Below are 21,203 nucleotides of genomic sequence, written 5' to 3' on the forward strand. Positions count from 1 at the left end.
CCAGACACAAAATCACACAAAAAAAGTTCTTAAAAATTGTCATTTTTGATAAAAAAGCCAATTATTGAAAAATTAAAAAAAAAAAAAAAAATGCCAAAAAAAACGCTAGCGTCAAAAAAAAAAAAATGCCCAGGTGTGTTTTTGCTGGCATTTTTTGGGGAATTTTGGAGGCAGGCAAAACATCAGAACTTGTGCACAGTACTACTATACACAAGTTCAGATGTTTTTCCTGACTGCAAAGAACACAAAAAAATGCCTGCTATTAAACCGGCAAGGTGTTACAGCAGAGAAGCCATATTCCTGTGCTTAAAGTTTTCTAATACAAACGATCTTTTTTTTTTATGGTTCTGGACATGCTACAGAGCTGAAACTTCACAGGTACACCTTTTAGACCCCCCAGACACAAAATCACACAAAAAAAAGTTCTTAAAAATTGTCATTTTTGATAAAAAAGCCAATTATTATAGGCCAACCCTATGGACAAAGACTGGAATGCCATTAAAGTTCAAAGAGTGGGCCTACTCAATATTGAACCCTAGGGCAGGAAGGTGTCCCACTACTTTTGGTAATATAGTGTATATACTGTATACATATATATATATAAAATCAAATAATACATAACAATCATTATTGTATATAATAATTACTAATAACATAACATATTAATGAAATACATTCTTACATTTAAATATTTTAGTTTCTGCACCCTCTCTATTGCTGCAGACATTTCAGGCATTATTCTTCCCAGTGACCGTGCCGATATCCCTGCAGAGAACTTTAGATCTTCATAAGATCTGCCTGTAGCCAGAAAGTGTAGTGTTGCTATCAACCTCTCTTCTTCTCTGATAGCTTTGCGCACTAAGGAATCATGTTTGGCAATATGAGGTTGAACAAAACTTAAGAGGAAGTCAAATTGCCGCTGTGTCATCCTCAAATAATTCCTAAAGTCTTCTGTGATTGTGTTCCTTCAGGTTGGTCAATAGGTTCGCATGTGAGAATTTCTCTCATTGAAGGAGCCAGTCAGGCGCAGTGCGAACAGAATAATCTTGTCATTTGTGTGCCACTATTTAAATACATAGTGGGAGTGTACAGTGGGGGAGTGCCTATAAAGTCAACATACATTGCATCACACCTGTCAAATGAAGGATAAAAATGTTGTTTTAGCAGTATGATTTCAACTTTAATTCTAACGATCGTGCATTTTTCTACTCATATATGGCCTGCTTTAGGTAGTATCTGATCTATAGAGGAACAAGGGTGACAATTCTGAAGAGCAGAATTCTCAGTTTGGGGAAAAGTAGTGTTAAGCTGGATTTGCCTTCAGCTATGTAGTGCAAGGGCCTGCCTGATTGCATACAAATTGAAAGTGTTTAGGTTTGACCTCATATTATATGGTTTGGTATATCTAAAGAAAAGTTGTACAAGGAAATTGTATAATGTATGGCCAGCCTCATACATAAGATCAGATTATCAAATGAGCTTTCTTTTTGTTGCATGCTAGTCTCATATGGAAAGTGAAGAGGTTACTTTCATACGCAAATTCCCGTACGACAGAATTCAACTTCAAAAGTGATGTCATGTGTTGAATTGTTTTGTATGTGTTCTTTCATTTCTGAGCAAGTGTAGTCTTGCTCTTACGATTTTTTTTCGGACGAAAACTGTACTAATTAAACAAAAATCGGATGTTGTGTTCACATACGATAAACATGTTATAGACTGCACATCCAGTTTTTGTTGTCTGAAAATTTGTAATCAGCTGTCGAAAGCACTATACTAACGATTCGAAAATCGGCAGATCGTTCGTCGGACGAAATTTTACTTCTGGTATTCTTATCTTGTGTACGGGCATTTAGACTAGCAGATTTGGATGAACTTGACTAACAAATTAAAGCTGAACTTCAGATATCACTTTACAAGTACTTACAGCAACAGCTTTTTCATTTTAAAGGTAAAAAATAAGATAAAGGTTTTGTAGCAGGATTGCCAGCCGTTTTGCTGGATGTGGGTCCGCCTGGGTTACCGCTAGCAACAACAGCACATTTAAGCATGTTCTCCAAGTGTGAGCACTGAGACAATGACCAGTCTATTATCTTTGGGTTTTTGTATTTATTGAGAACTTGAATGAAAGAAGGGAATGAGTGGGATACTCCTTTGGCTCAACTATGCACAAATTGCTAGGGACAACTGAAAAATCCGAGTGGCGCTGACTTAACGCTGGCTAGATGCCGGTCAATGCCGGTTGACGCTGGTTAACGCTCGCTTTCTGCCTGTTAACTCCAAACTGACTGTGGACTGCATTCTTGCATAAAGAAGTCCTCTTTGAGCTCCCTTAAGCACTCCTTGCTGAGGTAGCTACTTGTACTACCTCTGCACTGCTGAACACTTCAGGGCCCACGCCGGCGCCCCCTTTTCACTCACTTATCTTTGGGGCTTAAACTCTGGCACCTTCTTTTCTAAGCCTTTCTCTACTGGTTAGCTGGCTCCCGGATCCCTCTGACCCTTTGGAGTGGTCCCCTATCCTAATATTTATAGAACTTTTTTGCTATGCGTTTTTGGACAAAAGGTGAAGCAAAAACAAACATACAATTCCTGCTGGGCTGTTTGTGTGCCCTTAATTGGGATTTAGTATCTGCAGCTGTGTGGGCTCAATCAAGCACATTCTGGGAGGTACATGTTATTTGAAATGCCTTTTCCTCTATATATAGCAGTGTCTTGTATTGTACAGCATGGTTACGACTAAGCGGAAGACTCCGTGAAACGCGTCAACCGCCGTGCTCCCCTTTTCCCCCCCATGTCTCCGACTGTTTTGGTTTCATCTTGGATGATTTTATCTTTTTGCCTGCAAAATAAATTTGGATTTTAACTTTTTGCATCTTCAACCGGTTGTGCGGCTTTTTGTGCTTTTCCATTTGGTCCCCTATCCTAGACAGACCCCTGGGAGTACTCACAATACTGTTTTTCCTGGAAACTTCTGCCCAGCAGCTCCACTCGGTCCACAGCACACTGGATCCCTCTCTGCAGCTCAGTTCAACCTTCGTCCTCTAGGCCGACTGCCCAGGACACCCTCACTAGCGCTGACAGGAGGAAAGACAGCCATCACCCTCCTCCTGGGACTCTGCTTCTCACCAAAGATGCTCTGTCATGTGCTCCCCTCAGACTTATACCCCATCCCAGGGAGCATTGCGGCAGGTTCCATCCACTGTGACTAATATAAGCCCTGGTGTGCTATTGGTCAGGTTTCCTCCACTGTCCAACAAGTGCCCTCATTGGCTACAGTGGGGATACTCCCCAAGCTCAACAGACAAACCTGGAAGCACATGACAGCCTAGCAGAATGATCAGGCCCCCATGATAAGCAGACAGGGCCACAATATGCTCTTTCCTAGCACCTACCTAGAAGGGTACTACAGTTTTATATAAATTAAAAAAAGTTGACCTTTGTAAGCACCCCTGTCAGTGTTACATTTTTTTTTTTTTTAAAGCTTAATCTGTCAGTGTTAAATGTTTTTTTTTCACACCCCTCTAACTGCTACTTTGTCTTGGTCTGTTAAAGGACATTGAAAAATAGATGTATTAAACCCCAAAAATCTAAATGTATTATATTGCAGCTTACCAATTCCTAGATGTGATGGCTGCATTCATTTTCTTTTTTTAGGCTTTCTTTCCTTGATTTTCATCTGGTGAACAGACCAGTATGTCTTTTATTTGTGTTAGGTAAAGAGAAAACATTTTGAAATGAAATTAAATGGACCGAAAACATTGTATTGAAGCCAGTGATGAAAGCCTCCTTATTTCTATTCTGACAGGATTCCGCATTTCTTTCTTGTTTAAGGGAGTGAGCATTAGGACCCAGAAAAAAAACATGTTTCCTTGCAGTTTTCTGTGTCCATTTCTCATTGAATATCAGCTCTGACGATTAAGCACTGTGCACAGCATTGAACCTTCACTCAAGGATGCTGAGGAAGAGTATTCTCATTTACTACACACTCGCAGTGGAAACAAAAAGCATGAAACACAGGTGGCTCAGAAGTGGATGGTAGACTATTGCCTTTCTCTATCTTTGCTTGTTAACTTTATTAGCTCTGTAAAGAGAGTGAGGATATATGTAAGCATTATAGGTCTACTAACAATTCACAGTTCATGCAGTCTATTGGAACTGCGAGAAGTACTATGGAGGACATATAAATGAAATAATAGAGCTGAACCGAACAAGCAGCTGCCTGTCTCCTGAAACTTTTCTAGCCATGAATGATATGAGGGGAACCATGCTCTCATCTGAGACAATGCCAACTGTAGGGGAAAATGTGTCACTCTTCTCCTGTCTAAATGACTCTGTAGACCCTTTCAAGCCAGATCAATCTTCTCTGCCTGGGTGCAATGGAACATTGGATAGTTCCGAACAGAGTCCTCCTTTCCTCGTGGATGCCTGGTTGGTTCCCCTCTTCTTTGCTTTGATTATGTTGGTGGGACTCGTGGGTAACTCTCTCGTCATATATGTAGTAACCAAGCACAGACAGATGAGAACGATCACCAACTTCTACATAGGTAAGGCATCATATATATATATATATATATATATATATATATATATATATATATATGTGGCAAATTTTAATTAAAATAGTGTGTGAGAAGGGAGAAATGTTTGTAATATACAAAATATTTAATTAAAATATATTAGTATACGGGTGAATATTGATGGTATTGCTTAGGAACTTCCCAATCAACCACCTGTGTTGTTCCAGTCTGCTTTAATGGTCAATGGACTCTACTCAGACCGAACTGTTATGCCTTATAGCAGGTGGTGGCTGGCGGTTTTTATCGGCACATATTTTGATGTAGTACAATTTATACACACACTGTATCTACCTAGCACTCAATTTCTGTATCATCATCTTTATTTTTATTTATTTTATTTTTTTATTTATTTTTTGTATCATCTTAATCACCTTCTCTATTTGTATGTATACTGCATGTTCAATATATTTTGAAATCATTAGGATGATGAACCAGATAAGTATATCACTAACAGAATTTGCATAATTTAGGAACATCAACTTTTCCGCAACCATCTAGTTCACAGATATTAATTACTGATCTATTTCAGCTGTAACATTACATATATTCAGAGGAGTTTAGTCTAATCTTGTTATACATTTTCTTAATATACTACATGATATACTAAGAAACATATAAGCAAAACCATATGTGCTGAAGATAAGAAAGGAGCAGAGCATGAATATTTAATCAGTAAACATTCCCATGAGGCACTATTAAGCTTGAAAAAAAAAACACCAAAATAAAAAAAAATGTTTTGAAAGAATATTGTATGAGTAGAGAGACTATGTGAATAAGTCATGAAAGCTAATTACAGATATTGCATTGGACCAAGGCAAACTGGAGTGGATGGCCACAGTAACCAAAACATTCTGGCCGACATATTCTAGAGTATGGTACAAATCTAGAATCTAAATTGTTGTTATATAAAGGTATTGTCACGGTTTCTTTTTCCTAAGCTGTCCAGCTGTATTCTAGATAAAATTTCACTAAGAAATAATACATTGTAATTAATACAGTGTAAAGGAAGTGAAATATTTTATATTTTAGAGAGTATAATTAAGATAAGCACATGAGTCTGCAAGATGCAAGATTCATATATAATCATTCATATATAGGACTGGGGTTGAAAGATTTTTGGAAAAAAAAAAACCAAAAAAAAAAAACCCTCAATCCAACAACTTATCCACCTGTATTTTTCCTTCAGATGTTATTTTTTTAATTAACAAGTATGCCCTCTCCCTGAGAAACCCAGGCTATGCACACCTGGCTTACAGTTAATGGCCCCATAGCAGGAGTGTCAAGAGTATGCAGGCTCCCTGCTAAGGAAATATCGCCCATGAGCCCATAGTCTGCCCTTTAGTGGGTGCTTCAAGTCCCCCCCCCCCTCCCCTTTCCCTTTCCTTTTCCTTTTTCATACACACACACACACACACACACAAAAAGGCATAAAGTTAAAGTGGAAAACAACGGCAAAGCAGGGCAAAAAGTCTAATTCACTTAATTGCCTTCCCCTTGCTGCTTATACTCCTCTTCCCCTTGCTGTCCTACTGCTTTGATTGCTTAGTGAAGGGGAGAGAAAAAGCTAACCTTCAAGTTGATCTGGCTGGAAAGAAACACAGAAACCACGGGACCTAGTGGGATAAACGCGACAACACTATATTGACAATAGCGCACATACAAAGGCTACACCTTTTGAGAAAGGCAGGTTTGCTGAAACGCGTTAAGGTCACGCCACGGACAGCCTATCTATGTACTTTTGATGCACTATTCTTGGGTAAGTGTAATTGCTTAATTTTATAAATAAATTTGTAGCAGCATTGCACTATTTCTTGCTCATTTCTGGTTTATGTTCATCATTTTCCAAACAAGAGCCATCGCTGCATATACCAGCTACCTTATTACACTAAAGCTTCCAATGTCATCGTACGGACTCAAATAACCATCATCTACCATTCAAGCATTACAGATCCAGGTACTATATGGTATTCTGGATCCTGTACCTCTGGTGAGTGCTTATAACATACCCTGTCGGTGTTGGGAATTCACTTGTACCACAACCACCTATTATTTTTTTGGACACCTTTTCCTTCACTTATAGACACTTGGGATTTTTGTTATTTATACATCACCATGGACTTTATTTGGACACTTATGATTGCTTATGTTTCTTTATATGCAATGTTTCACTAGCGCTGCACAGTTTTTTAATTTTTTTCATTGGATCAACTTCTTTTTGTCAGTTGTTTTTTTGCTAGCAGCTTATTTTACGGTTAGCACAGTTTATTTGCTTTTCTTGATGATGCGGTACGGTTGGCTCAACAGACCCCCTCTGCTGGGTGACGAAGTTTCGATATCTGGGCGTGCAGGTGACCAAACCTCTCCCTTCTTTTTTTGACAAAAATTTGATGCCCCTGCTCGCTGAAATGAAGGCGAGATATTCCTCTTGGGCCAGCTTGCCGTTGAATCTATTGGGAAAAATCAACCTGATTAAAATGATGGTGCTGCCCAAATTTACTTATATTTTCCGCAACAATCCGTGCTGGGTCCCGGGTAGGTTTTTACGGGAGATGGATAGATGCCTGGGGTCTTTTCTTTGGGGGGGGGCTCGGTCCCGCATTTAGCTAAGTCCACCTTGTGGCTCCCGCCTGCACTGGGAGGGTTGGCTCTACCTAATTTTCAGGTCTACTTCTGGGCTGCGATCCTGGTAACGGTCCACTGGTGGTTTCAGGGCTCTAATATGAATGCGGCCATGTGTATAGAGGCTGCCTACCTGGGGTCTTTCACAGATCTGAAAAACCTTGTGTATAGGGGTCCGAGGGCCTATGAGTTTGTACCTGGCCCTTCCCGAGTTACCTGGAGAGTGTGGGTTGCAGTTCGACGTAAATTTCTTAAACCTGCTCAGTGGTCTCTTGCCCAACCCTTGTGGGGGAACCCCTCCTTGCCTCACTTGCGCTCTGTCCAGGATCCCCAGGTGTGGGCATGATATGGTGTGAAAATACTCGCAGATGTCATGTCGTCGGGTACTGTCATATAATTTTCACAACTACTGAGCAACTTTTGGTTGCCCTTGTGGATGAGGTTTAGATACCTTCAATTGCGCCACGCCCTCCGGGCTCAATTTCCTGAGCCTCCTCTCCTCTAACCTGATCCCATCGAGAAACTCCTGGCCCCGGGGGACCTGCAGAAACCGCTGTCGTCACTTTATGCATCCCTTCTGGGGACAGACTCACCCAGAATTGAGCAGCTCTGGAGTATGTGGCAGGCTGACCTTCCATCCCTGGATCGGGGAGACTGGAAGGACTGTTCGGAACTCGGTCCCAAACTTGTAATTTCCTCCCGGGACAAATTGATACAAGTAAACTTTCTCCATATGGTCTATTACACCCCCATGAAGCTGGATCGCATATATCCTGACCCTGATTGTCCTCGCTGTAATGTGCATCAGGGGACCTATCTACACATGTTCTGGGATTGCCCGATGATTGCTAGATACTGGGCTGAAGTTTTTGAGGTCATAAATAATCACCTACGGCTCTCTCTCCCGGTCTCCCCCCGCCTTGGCGCTGCTGGGCATTCATGAAGATGACCAGCGGGCGTACCATTCTAAACTGTTGATCTCCTACCTGCGTTACTATACTAATAAGGAAATTCTGCTTAGATGGTCCTCCCCTTCCCCTTCAACTTTGTCATCCTGGCTGAAGCTAATAGACCTGGACTTACCTATGTATAAGCTAATGTACATGAGTAGGGGTTGCCCTTGGAAATATGACAAGGTCTGGGCGCCTTGCACTGCTGAGTGGTACCAGGGGGTCATGGTGCTCCCCACCCCCTCCTCTCTATTATTCTCCCTTTGATCTCCCCTCCCCCCTTTTCCTATTCTTCTCCTCTATTTTTCTCTCCTCTCCTCCTTATGTTTCCTTCTTTCTTTTGTCCTCCAGTGCTATTTTTCCCCCTTTCTCTTTTTCTTCTCCCCCATCCCCCCCCCCCGTCCTTCTCCTCCCTACTACCCTCCCTCCTCTCCTCCTCCCTTTTTTTCCCTCCTCAATTCCTTCCCCCCTCCTCTAGAGGGTAGCTAAACCTGACTTTGGTGCTGATAATTGAACCACGTATTCTCATTATGGGGCATCTCTTTACTGTTCTTGCTGTGGAATTTTGGCTTATTGTACGCCATTGTTTACATTACTGTATGCTCAATTTTTACTATTCCCTTTGTTGTTGATATTTTGTATTGTACTTCATTTTTTTCAATAAAGCACTTTGTTAAAAAAAAAACAAAAAAACAGGAGAGGAGTAAGAAGAAGGAGCAAAAAGCAATGTAAGGGGCAAACCGCCAAAGACAACCCAAGCGTCCTAAATGTAGCAAAGAGGGATTTAAACACATCGGAGATCATGCTACTGGCCAAAGGTTTGAATTTTTGTCCAGCTAGACATTTCAATGTACTGTATTTGAAACTATATTAGATGTTAAATAATTTGCCTGCAATCTCGCGCTGCAGAAGCATTATTATCAGGATAACCAGGATGCAAGTCCAAGTGATGTGGTTGTAACTAATGGTTTGGAATCATGTATATGCATGGGTTTTCGAGATCTGTGTGCCTTGCAAGACTTGAAGAGTTACAGGGAGAATCTGCCAATAGCGTGGGGGAAACAAACACCAGTACTACCCTGTGAATTCCAGAGGTAAATCTTTGGATCTCTTTCAGAGAACTGTAGAAAACGATCTCACTCAATTAGCGTCCCGGAAGTGCAATAGAGGTTTTGTATATAATGATAATCTCACTGTAAATGAACATGAAGCTTTGTATTTATTGCAACAGGATGCATCTATAGTGATCGAAAATTGAGACAAAGGTGGCCTAGTGGTAGTGCAAGATGCCTCTATGTATCATCAAGAATCAATGCAACAGCTGCTGGATGAAAACACGTATACTAAATTAAGGGGAACCCTACAGTTACATTTAAAGCCACTTTAGTCGCATTGATTCATAAAGGTATTAGTTTGGGGATTCTTTCTGATAGAGAGGGAGAAGCCATGGTGCCAGACCTCCCTATTATTCCAATTTTTCACCATATTCCTAAAACCCACAAGGGGTTCACCCCCCCCCCCCCTTGTGGGTCGACCCATCGTAGCTGGCATAGGATCCTTAAATGAAAACTTGGGACTTTGGGTTGATTGACAGTTACAGCCCTTGGTTAAACATCTAGCTACTTACGGGACACTCATGATTTGTTGAAGGTATGTGAACACATGGCGTCGATAGATGGGGATGTTTGGATTACTTGTGATGTGTTCAGCTTGTATTCCTCCATACCGCACACCTTGGGATTGCGGGTGGTGGAATACGTCCTGGACTATTACAGTAGTTATTCACATATATTAAAGGAATATATTTTGGAATGTTTAAAGTATTTAACTTACCCCTAATTTTTTCTCCTTTGTTGGTACTTTTTATCTTCCAAGTTGCGGGGCGTTCATGGGGGCCCAATTTTACACCATCTCTCACCAAACCTATACATGAGTTGGTGGGAGAGGGTCCGCATCTTTGGAGATATGAATCCATTTCGCTCGCACATTAAATTTTACTGTTGCTATATTGGTGATCTGCTATTGATTTGTTCCGGCTCTGTGGGGACGTTCAAATTTTTTTTTGTTGTACCCTAATTATAATAATTTGAACCTATGGTTCACTGGACATATGGACAGCACTTTTATCCCCTTTCTTGATGTAACTTTATCCCATTGTGCAGGCCAGGTTATATTGGGCTTATAAAGGAAACCTTTGTGAAGAAATACTCTCCTCCTTGCGGATTCTGGGCACCCCAAATATGTGACCCGGGGTATTCCAATGGGTCAGTTTGTGCAGGATCTGCAGTAGGGAGGTAGATTTCCAAAGAGAAAAAGTTGTTATGGCGGATACATTTTGAGCTCGGGGATGTGAGATTGTAGATCTAATTTGAAGAGTATTCCCATCTTCTCTACGGCATATAGGTTTGAGTTTAACAAAATTAGAAAGATGATTGAACGTCACATATCTATTTTGTATGACGATGAATGTTATTTAAAAAAATCCTCTCCAAAGGGGTTAAAACTGTTTCCCGACGAGCCCCTTCACTAGCTAATTTTCTTTCCCCTAGGGATTTTGATTCCCAAACTCGCAGTGGTAGTTGGTTGGATTTTAAGGGTATTTTTAATTGTGGAGCGAAGCATTGCCCATGTTGTCCCCGTTGGATTAAAGGCAACCAAATTACTTACACTGCAAATAGCGAGTCTTTCAAAATTAAATCTTTCATCAATTGCAACACAAAAAATGTGATCTATTTAATCACTTGTAAATTACGTGCTATACAGGATGTGGGTCATAAAACCAGAAGGCTACGTGATCGTTTATACGATTACATTTATGACCTAGAGAAGGAACATAATACCAATGTAGCAAGACACTTTAATGAGATGCATGGTGGAGATACTTCCTTGGTACAAGTTCAGGGTATTGAAAAAGTCAACACACCAAGAAGAGGGAGTGATAAGTTCAGAACACTATGTAAGCGTCAGGTGTTTTGGATATTCTCTTTGTGAATGAGAATACCGGTGGGCCTAAACTTTGAATGGGATTTATCCTATATTTATGATTAGGCTATAGTGAGGTGGGTCTTCAGTACTATTTATGATGTATATTTTATTATAATTTTTTATTTTTACTTTTTGCGGATAATGTTTATATTTTGAATTAAAAAATATCTTGGTTTTTGGTCGTTGTGGCACCATGAGTCCCATGATATATACTTGTTTATTTAGTAGATGATATGTATATATATTTCTACATGGTCTTGACTTTAGACATTATTTTATATTTCTGGATATTGGGATATGGTGACATCGTGGGATTCCTGAAGCATATACTTGTGGTGTGGATATATCCATAGCAAAGGGGAATATTCAATTACTGGGGCACTTCAGCTGCAACTAGTTGCTGATAATTGGATAATTATGACATGTGACTGTATATAATTTTTGCTTCAGTTTGAATTTTCATGGTTTTGGCAAAGCACGCATAGTCGTGTGAAACACGTCATCCTTTTGTCCCCTGCATTATGCCTGTGACATCCTGTGCTTGTTTTTTACATTTCTCCAATAAATCTCTATTGCACCATGAGATATGTGTTACTCATGAAATACAACTATTCTTAATTTTGAATGATTTATATATATGTGTGCTTGTGGTTGCCCCTTGTGTCCGCCTTGGGGAGTATCCTTGGGTGCCCTTACCACTTCTACTGTCATTGGCTGCTGGTTACCCTGGGTAAGCAACATAATGACCAAAATGCCCTTTCCCCTCTTAATTTTGATAATGCTTAGTATTTCTGAAAAGAGACATATGCTACTCCATGATTTGAAACGTCTCCAAGCAGACATAGCACTTATTCAGGAAACCCATTTCAGAGATGAAAAACTCCCCCTACTTAAAACCAGGGTGTATCCTATGACATACCACTTTACCAATGAAGTCGCTAAATCAAAGAGAGTTTCTATTATACTCTCTTGTAGATTGCCGTGGACATGTCCGAATACCCTCGCTGATGCTGACGGACGCTTTCTGTTTGTCAAGGGCAGGATTGGCAAATATAAGGTGACCTTAGCTACCTTATATGTACCTAACAATCACCAGGACCTCTTCATCAGTCACTGTCTGGTTATTTTAATGTTCTCCTGATCCCTTCCATGGATACCTCTTCACACTCTTCTTCCATTCCTCCTGGATCCCGTAAACAAATCTCACTAGCCATCCATAGGGCACTGCTTCACTTGGGAGAACAGGATTACATTTTTTTATTCCTCTCCCTATAAACTCTACAAAGGTATAGACTAGTTTTTAATTCCACACAGTTAACTGAATGCCATCCCAGATTCTTTTATTGGCACAATTACATGGTCGAACCATGCATCCGTTGCCTTGACCTATGCTCTCTCCGATGTCCCTTTTTATAAAACTCGATCATGGAAATAAATGAGAGCCTTCTCCAAGACTCAGGGGTACTGATGGAGGTGGTCAAGGAGCTAGGCCTCTATTTTCAAATAAATGATACTCCAGATTGTAATGCTGGGATTCTTTGGGAAACTCATAAGGCAGTTATCTGGGGTGTACTCATTAAACATGGCTTGCAGGAGCATGAGGAAAAACTGAGGTCTCTTTTGGTGGATATTCATACTTTAGAATCCTGCCATAAACATGGTCCTTCAACTGACACTGGAAAGAGAACTCTTGATTCTGCGTAAACGCATCACTGATTTAATGCATTTTAAAGCCAAAACAGTGCTACAAACCTGTCTGAAATTATCCTACGAATCAGGCGTTAGTTGGCAAAATCCCTTCAGGAACAAAAGTTAGTGATATATATACCTCAGATCTCTCCGAACAGCCAGAAGATTATCCTACCCAAACAGATTGCACAAGTTTGGGACATTCTATTCATATCTTTATTCAATTTATCTGTTAAACCCCCATCCCAGACTCAACTAGAATAATACCTTGTGTCCTCACATTTACCTGAATTGCCACTTACAGTACAGGAGGACTTAGAAGACCCCATTATGCTGGAAAAACTCCAGTGGGCAGTGAGCGCAACCTTAACAGATAAATCATGATGGCTTTACGTTACAATACCATCAGCTCCTCATGCCCTCTCTTGGCCCAAACATGGTTAAAATGTTTAATGCACTTGGGTCAGATACATTTTTCCCCCCGGAAACCTTAAAAGCTCACATTTCAATCATCCCCAAAGAAGGCAAAGATTAATTGTCTTGTTGCAGCTATAGCCCAATATCTTTGCTATAAAAGGGATGCCGAAAATTGTCTGATCGGGTGACCTGGAGGTTTATGTTTTTGGTCCTGTGACACATCAGACTCGGCAATACCATGTTTAGTTGGATTTCAAAAATATACGGAGCCTTCTCCCAACCACTCTCCATTACTAATCGGATGAGACAGGAATGGCCCTTACCCCCTCTCACTTGAACACTACCTTTTGAAAGATAAACCCAGCCATCACTTGCCTGGACATAGGAGGAGTTCAATAGACGGTATTAGCGTATGCTAAAGACATGCTTTTCTCTTTGACCAATCTATCAGTGTCTCTTCCTACCTCCTCCATGAATTCAACCTGTGTGGAGCACTGTTTAACCTGAAAATCAACTATAATTTATCTAAAGCAATGGATGTGAAGATTCCCTTCTTCAGACTCTGCAGCTAATTTTCAAGTTTAAACGGACTGACTCAGCCTTGAAATATATGGGCAAAAATGCGAGTCCATACTATCCCATGCTTTTGATCTTAATTTTCCTCCACTTCTGAGTAAAACACGTACACTACTAGAGACGTGGCATTGAGGAGTACACTCATGGTTTTGACGCTGCAACATAATAAAAATTTGCATTTTTACCAAAATTCTTATATCTTTTTTAAGCTTTACCCATCGTGATTCCTCCCTGCTATTTCAGACAGGTCCACTCTCTGTTCATCAACTTTATTTGTGCCCATAAACATCCCTGACTCCATCTATGTAAATTATCATTTCCTAAGCAATATGGATGGTTGGCAGTCCTGGACACTTATAAATACTATCAAGCGATTCACTTAGGTAGACTTATTGACTGGTGTCATCACTGAGGCACCAAGCTTTGGTCCCAACTCTAGCAAGCTCAAAACAGTGTTCTATTACCTAGAGCACCATGGTGCTATGAAAACGCATCCTTTAATAGGACCCACAATGCAAACATGCTCCCAGCAACAGTGGAGATAGAAAGTTTGGGCACCCCAGGTAAAAATGTGTATTAATGGGCATAAAGAAGCCAAGGAAAGATGGAAAAATCTCCAAAAGGCATCAAATTACGGATTAGACATTCTTATAATATGTAAACAAAAGTTAGATTTTATTTCCATCATTTACACTTTCAAAATAACAGAAAACAAAAAAATGGCGTCTGCAAAAGTTTGGGCACCCTGCAGAGTTAATATCTTGTACTGCCCCCGTTGGCAAGTATCACAGCTTGTAAACGCTTTTTGTAGGCAGCCAAGAGTCTTTCAATTCTTGTTTGAGGTATCTTTGCCCATTCTTCCTTACAAAAGTCTTCCAGTTCTTTGAGATTTCTGGGCTGTCTGTCACGCACTGCTCTTATAAGGTCTATCCATAGATTTTCAATTATGTTGAGGTCAGGAGATTGTGAAGGCCAGGGCAAAACCTTCAGTTTACGCCTCTTGATGTAATCCCCCGTGGATTTCGAGGTGTGTTTAGGATCATTATCCATTTGTAGAAGCCATCCTCTCTTTAACTTCAGCTTTTTCACAGATGGCATCAAGTTAGCAAATTTTGGATGGTGACATTTTATTGAATCCATTTTCCTTCTACTCGTGAGATGTTCCCTGTGCCACTGGCTGCAATGCAACCCCAAAAGGATGATTGATCCACCCCCATGCTTAACAGTTGGACAGAGGTTCTTTTCATTAAATTCTGTGCCCCTTCTTCTCCAAACGTACCTTTGCTCATTCTAGCCAAAAAGTTCAATTTTAACCTCATCGGTCCACAGAACTTGTTTCCAAAATGCATCAGGCTTGTCTATATGTTAATTTGCAAAATTCAAACGCTGATTTTTGTGGTGAGGACGTAGAAGAGGTTTTCTTCTGATGACTCTTCCATGAAGACCATATTTGTACAAGTATCTCTTTATAGTGGAATAGTGTACCACAACTCCAGTGTCTGCCAGATCTTTCTGGAGGGATCGTGCAGTCAAAAAGTGGGTTTTGAATTGTTTTTCTCACAATCCTGCGAGCTGTTCTGTCTGATATTTTTCTTGGCCTTCCAGATCTTGCTTTTACTTCCACTGTTCCTGATGACTGCCATTTCTTAATTACATTCCGAACCAAGGATATTGACATCTGAAAATGCTTTGCTATCTTATAGCTTTCTCCAGCTTTGTGAGCATTAACTATTTTCAGTTTCAGTTTTCTAGACAACTGCTTAGAAGATCCCATGGTGCTCATTGTTGGGGCAAGGTTAGATGAGTCTGGGCATTTAAAACCTTTGAGATTGACATCACCTGGTCTTCCCAGACGATGATTGAGAACAATCCATGACACTGGCAGGTCTCAGCCTTGCAAAGGGGGCAGTGCATGCTATAAATTCTGCAGGGTGCCCAAACTTTTGCAGACATCATTTTTTTGTTTTCTGTAATTTTGAAAGTGTCAATGATGGAAATAAAATCTAACTTTTGTTGACATATTATAAGAATGTCTAATCTGTAATTTGATGCCTTTTGGAGATTTTTCTATCTTTCCTTGGCTTCTTTATGCACATTAATACAAATTTTTACCTGGGGTGCCCAAACTTTCAATCCCCATTGTATTTATACATGCTTCTCTTTCTTCTTGAGACTCTCCAGTGTTGGGAAACCCGCAATTGTCCCTGGGTCTCTATGACGTAAGTTTTTAAGCCTTACATGACTCTGGTCACTACCAGGCTTCTCACTTCCTGTCAGCAGCCACTTGGCCTTCTCTACCTACATTAGTGTACCCTGTGGGTCCATTTAGCTTCAGCTACATCACTTTTTGCATTCCTTACCTCCTCCATGTAACTTTAGCTCACTACATTCCAGTAATACTGTTCCAGCCAAGGGGTTTTACGCCACGTACTTTCTAAAGCTTATAGTCTGTTGATCAAACCCCCTGAGGATCACTGACTACCCTGTATAACGAAATGGGAGGCTGACCTTGACCGCACATTTATTCCAGACCAACAGAATAAAATTATTAAGTTTACCCTCAAGGCATCAATTTGCACGAGGAAACCAATTTAAAAATTCTGGTATACTATGCTGTCTCATTAACATACAGTAAATTCTTCCCAAATACTACGGATTGTTGCTGGAGATGCCAGGAGGAGCAGGGAACAATGCTACACATCTTTTGGTCCTGCCCCAAACTTGATCATTACTGGAGAGAGGTCCGGAGGATTGTCCAAATATTTTCAGATCATGAGGACCCTTTTTTTTCTGCATGTTACCAACATCCCAGCTAAAATTTAAAAACGATCTATAATTCGTCACCTCCCTAATGCTGCAAAATCTTGTATTCCTCTTTCTTGGAAACACCCGCAGTCCCCAAGCATTGGTCTCTGGCTTACCAAGGTGAAAGAAATAAATAAGAAGGAGGATGTAGAGGATGAGGGAAAAAAGAACGAGTATAACTGGGTCACAAAGAGGTGCAGGAACCACTCTTAGACTTGTGCAATTCATTTAGTTATGAATCGAAATTCGGATGATGTATCTGAATTTCTGAATCACAATAGTAATGAATTTCAATGAATCTGAAATGAATTATAATGAAACAAATTAATAAAATTCAAATTCAAAAACTAATTTGAAATTGGAAAATGAATTTGAATTTGAAAATGAAGTTCAATCTAAAAAAATAATGTAATAAATTCAGAAAGGTATAAAAGTGAAATAAGTTGATGATTTATACTTAAGCTGCTTTAGAGAATAGAATAAAACAGAACAGAATATGAAATAATAGAATAGAATAGAATTTAAAAGAAAAATATAGGATTGAAAATAAAGGAATAGATAAGAATAAAATAGTATAGAAGAGAACAGAACAGAATAGAAAATAATAGAATAAAATCAAATACAATAAAATAATAAAATAAAATAGAATCAAATGCAAAGGATTAGAATATTTCTCTAATTATTGCAATATATATATATATATACAATATTGTCAAAAGTATTGGGACAACTGCCTTTAAACACACATGAACTTTAAAGGGATTTGGTGGAGGGGGAATTATGGTGTGGGGTTATTTTTCAGGGGTTGGGCATGGTCCCTTAGTTCCAGTGAAGCAAACTCTTAAGGTGTTAGCATACCTAGACATTTCGGACAATTTAATGCTCCCAACTCTGTGGGAACAATTTGGGGATAGCTCCTTCCTGTTCCAACATGATGGTGCACATAAGACAGAGGGGAATAGTGGAGGCAGTAGTGATAATATATCCATAACATCTAATCCCGGGGTTAGTGAGTAACCGTATCAAAAATAAAGCCTGGGAAATAATATGCAGAAAATAATCTGCACCGGTACAAAACTTAGGGGAATGTTCATTGTTCACAAATGTCAGGAGCCTAGTCAATAAAATAGAGGAACTGAAGCTGCTTTTACACGAGGAGGATGTGGACTTCATGGGAATAAATTAAACTTGGCTTAACAGCTCACATGACTGACTGGCAAACATCCAGGGGTATTCCTTGTATAGGAGAAACAGGGAGGATAGAAGAGGGTGAAGGGTGTGTCTATATGTCAGGAATGATTTACAAGTAGAAGAGAGGAATGATACCAATGATGGGGTAAGGGGGGAGGTAGAGTCCGTATGGGTGGAAAGGGTAGATGTGAGCGGAAAATTACTAGTGGGGGTATGTTACAGGCCCCCTAACCTGAAGGAAGAGGTGGTGTTGGATCTCCTTTCACAGTTGGAAATGGCAGCGAGGCAGGGAAATGTCATTGTGATAGGGGACTTCAACTATCCCAACATTGACTGGGCAGAAGAGACAGGCCACTCGTTAATCCTTTGGCTTCCAGGCCCTGTGCACCACTTTTTAACTTAGCTAGCCAGGCCATTTTTGCAATTTTTTCTCTGCTTTTTTATTTTTCCCTTACAGCTTTCAGAGTTTGTTAAAGACCCCCCAAACCATACAGTTTCTGAAAGCACATGGCGAGTAGAATACAAAAAAGGTGCTACTGATTTTTGAGGTACAATGATATTTGGGCAAATGTTTAGCAAAACAATATTTTTGCTAGTAATACACTAAAATCATTATTAAGGAGATAAAAACAGCACATTTTACAAAATTCCTGCTGAATAGAAAAGCTAACCTGTATTGAGTTAATAAATAACTACTAATCGTAAATTTTAGATTGTGCCTTTTTTCAAAATGGTGAAAATCGAACATATGCAAAAATGGAAATATCCAAATTTCTCAAAAAATCTAGAGGTTTTCATTTTTCCCTTACAGCTTTTAGAGTTTGTTTAAGACCCCCCAACCCATATATTCTCTGAAATCACATGACCTGTAGAATAAAAAAAAGGTGCTACTGATTTTAACGCCCTGCAATATTTACGCCTGTGTTTATCAAATCTATATATTTGCTAAAATTTCTCTAAATTCATTTTTAGCAGACATAAACACAGCACATTTCACAAAATTCCTGCTAAATTCCTACTTAATGTAAAATCCCAACCTGTATTGAGTTAATAAATAACAAATATTTGTACATGTTTAATTGCAATTATTTTGCAAAATGTTGAAAATTGAACGTATGCCAAAATGTAAAGAACCACATTTCTCTAAAAATCTGAAGGTTTTCCTTGTTCCCTTACAGCTTTCAGAGTTTGTTAAAGACCCCCAAACCATATATTTTCTTAAAGCATAGGACCAGTAGAATAAAAAGAAGGTGCTACTGATTTTTAAGGCAACACGAAATTTGCGCAATTGTTTACCAAATCAACATTTTTCGCCTAAAAACACTAAAATCATTTAAAGCAGATACAAACACAGCAAATTTTGCAAAAATCCCTGCTAAGTTTCTTCTAAATATAAAAGCTAAATCTGTATTGAGTTAATAAATAACAAATATTTGTACATTTTAAATTGCGCCTTTTTGAGGAATAGTGAAAATCGAACGTACGAAAAAATTTCTCTAAAAATTTCTATAGAAATCCCTTTTCACTTACAGCTTTTATAGTTTTTAAAAGACCCCCAAACCATATATTTTCTGAAAGCAGATAGCTAGTAGAATAAAAACAAGGTGCTACTGATTTTTAAAGGCACCGCAATATTTGCGCAAATGTTTATCAAACCAATATTTTGGCTAAAAATACACTAAAATCAATAGTAGTGGATTCATACATGGCAAAATGTACAAAACTCCTACTAAATATAAAAGTTAAAACTGTATTGAGTGAAAATTGTATCTTTTTTGTAAAATGGTGAAAACTGAATGTACACAAAACTGTAAATAAAACCAATTTACTCCAAAAATCCAGAGGTTACCATTTTTCACTTATAACTTTTAGAATTTGAAAAATGCCCCTTAGACACGGTTCACACTGGTGCGATGTGGGAAACCCTGTGAATCCAGCGTGGGTTCCCGCATCGCAGCTGAATTGCCAGGAGTTCACACTGCCCTCTGCGAACTGCTGCGGGTGTCAATACAAAGTTGACACCCCCAGATTGGTTTGCAGATCGCAGTGCGAACTGTGATTTCGGACAGAAATCAAATTGCATGGGTGTGAACATTGCGATCTGGTTCTGGTGCGGACAAAGAAGGGTCCTGCATGAGTTTTGTTCCGATGCGATGCAAATTCAGCCATACAATTTGTATGGCTGAATTTGCATCTCATAGACATTGCATATGATCTGCACAGCAATGCGGTGCGAATCACATGCAATTTCTGGCATTGCACCAGTGTGAATTGGCCCTCAAACCAGACATTTTCTGAAAAAACATGACCTGTAGAATTAAAAAAAGTGCTACTGATTTTTTGGGCCCTGCAATAATTGCGTAAATGTTGTTCATATTGCTATTTTCACTGAAAGAACACTAAAATCATTAATAGTGCACATAAGTACAACATAACTTGCAAAATTCCTTTGGTGAGATTTTAGAGGTCTAAACCGACCCCCATATCTCTTTTTTGAGACAGAGAAAGGGACATTACATGAATGAAATAAGGAGTCTGTATAGAGACCTTATTCATTTATAAACTAGCTCGGCATGACAGCTGGCCGGACACAGTGCGGGTCAGCAGCTGCAGGCGGCCAGAGGGAAAGGAAGGGATACCGCCAGGGAGATGGATGGATGGGGGTGTAGAGGTTTGGTAGGGGGGGGGAATCAGTCTGCCGGTGGGGACATTCTGTGATCCCCCCCCAAGCCCCAGCAGCACCTGAAGCTGGTGGGAGCGGCAGAGGAGGGATGCCGACTTCAAAAGGTAGCTGCAGGGTTTGCGGGGGGAGGGGTCAGGTCGGGTGTGGGGGGGGGGAAATCAGTGCTGTGGGGCAGGAAGGGGGTTGAAGGGCAAAGGAAAAGAGGGTGTGGGGATTAATTTTAGGTGACAGGGAGCGGCAGGAGTTGGAGAGGCTGGGGACAGGGAAGCGGCGGCAAGGAGGGGGGGGGGTTACATTTTAGGTTAATAACTCTGATCAGCGGATTGTAATCTACTAATCAGAGTTATAGAATTTTTCAGCAGAGTCTGGTGAACAATTCTGTTATAAGTTCATGGTCATTGAAGTGCCCATGAACTTATAGCAGGGGGAGAAATGAGGTCCATACAGCGTACAAACCTGGCCAGCTGCAAGCAGTGCTGTAGGTCCTGGCAGTGAAAGGGTTAAAGGCCCGCCATTTCTTAAATGTCTTACAGGACAACTTCATGTCCCAACTGGTTGATTCCCGAACTAGAAATAATGCATTGCTAGATCTTTTAATTACAAATGATACAGATCTGATTGCAGATGTGGAAATACGGGTCAACTTGGGATCTAGTGACCACAGGATTATTACATTCAGCATAAAACATAGGAAAGGGAAGCACGAGGGGA

General features: G+C 40.0%; 1 protein-coding gene across 2 annotated transcripts in view; it reads left to right on the plus strand.

Annotated features, from left to right (window-relative positions):
- The first annotated feature begins 3,922 nt into the window (after positions 1 to 3,922).
- LOC309545090 (G-protein coupled receptor 54-like) overlaps positions 3,923 to 21,203 on the plus strand; it is a 240,844-nt gene continuing 223,563 nt past the window's right edge. Inside the window, exon 1 of one of the 2 annotated variants that reach the window (XM_082244223.1) lies at positions 3,923 to 4,544. In XM_082244223.1, coding sequence (XP_082100349.1) covers positions 4,244 to 4,544 — 301 coding nt within the window. In that variant the 5' untranslated portion in view covers positions 3,923 to 4,243. The remainder of the gene's footprint in view (positions 4,545 to 21,203) is intronic. The other variant, XM_082244224.1, reaches the window with a different exon arrangement.

Source organism: Pelophylax lessonae (genome assembly GCF_965119305.1).
Source record: "Pelophylax lessonae genome assembly, chromosome: 1".
In the NCBI taxonomy this organism is placed as follows: Eukaryota; Metazoa; Chordata; class Amphibia; order Anura; family Ranidae; genus Pelophylax; species Pelophylax lessonae.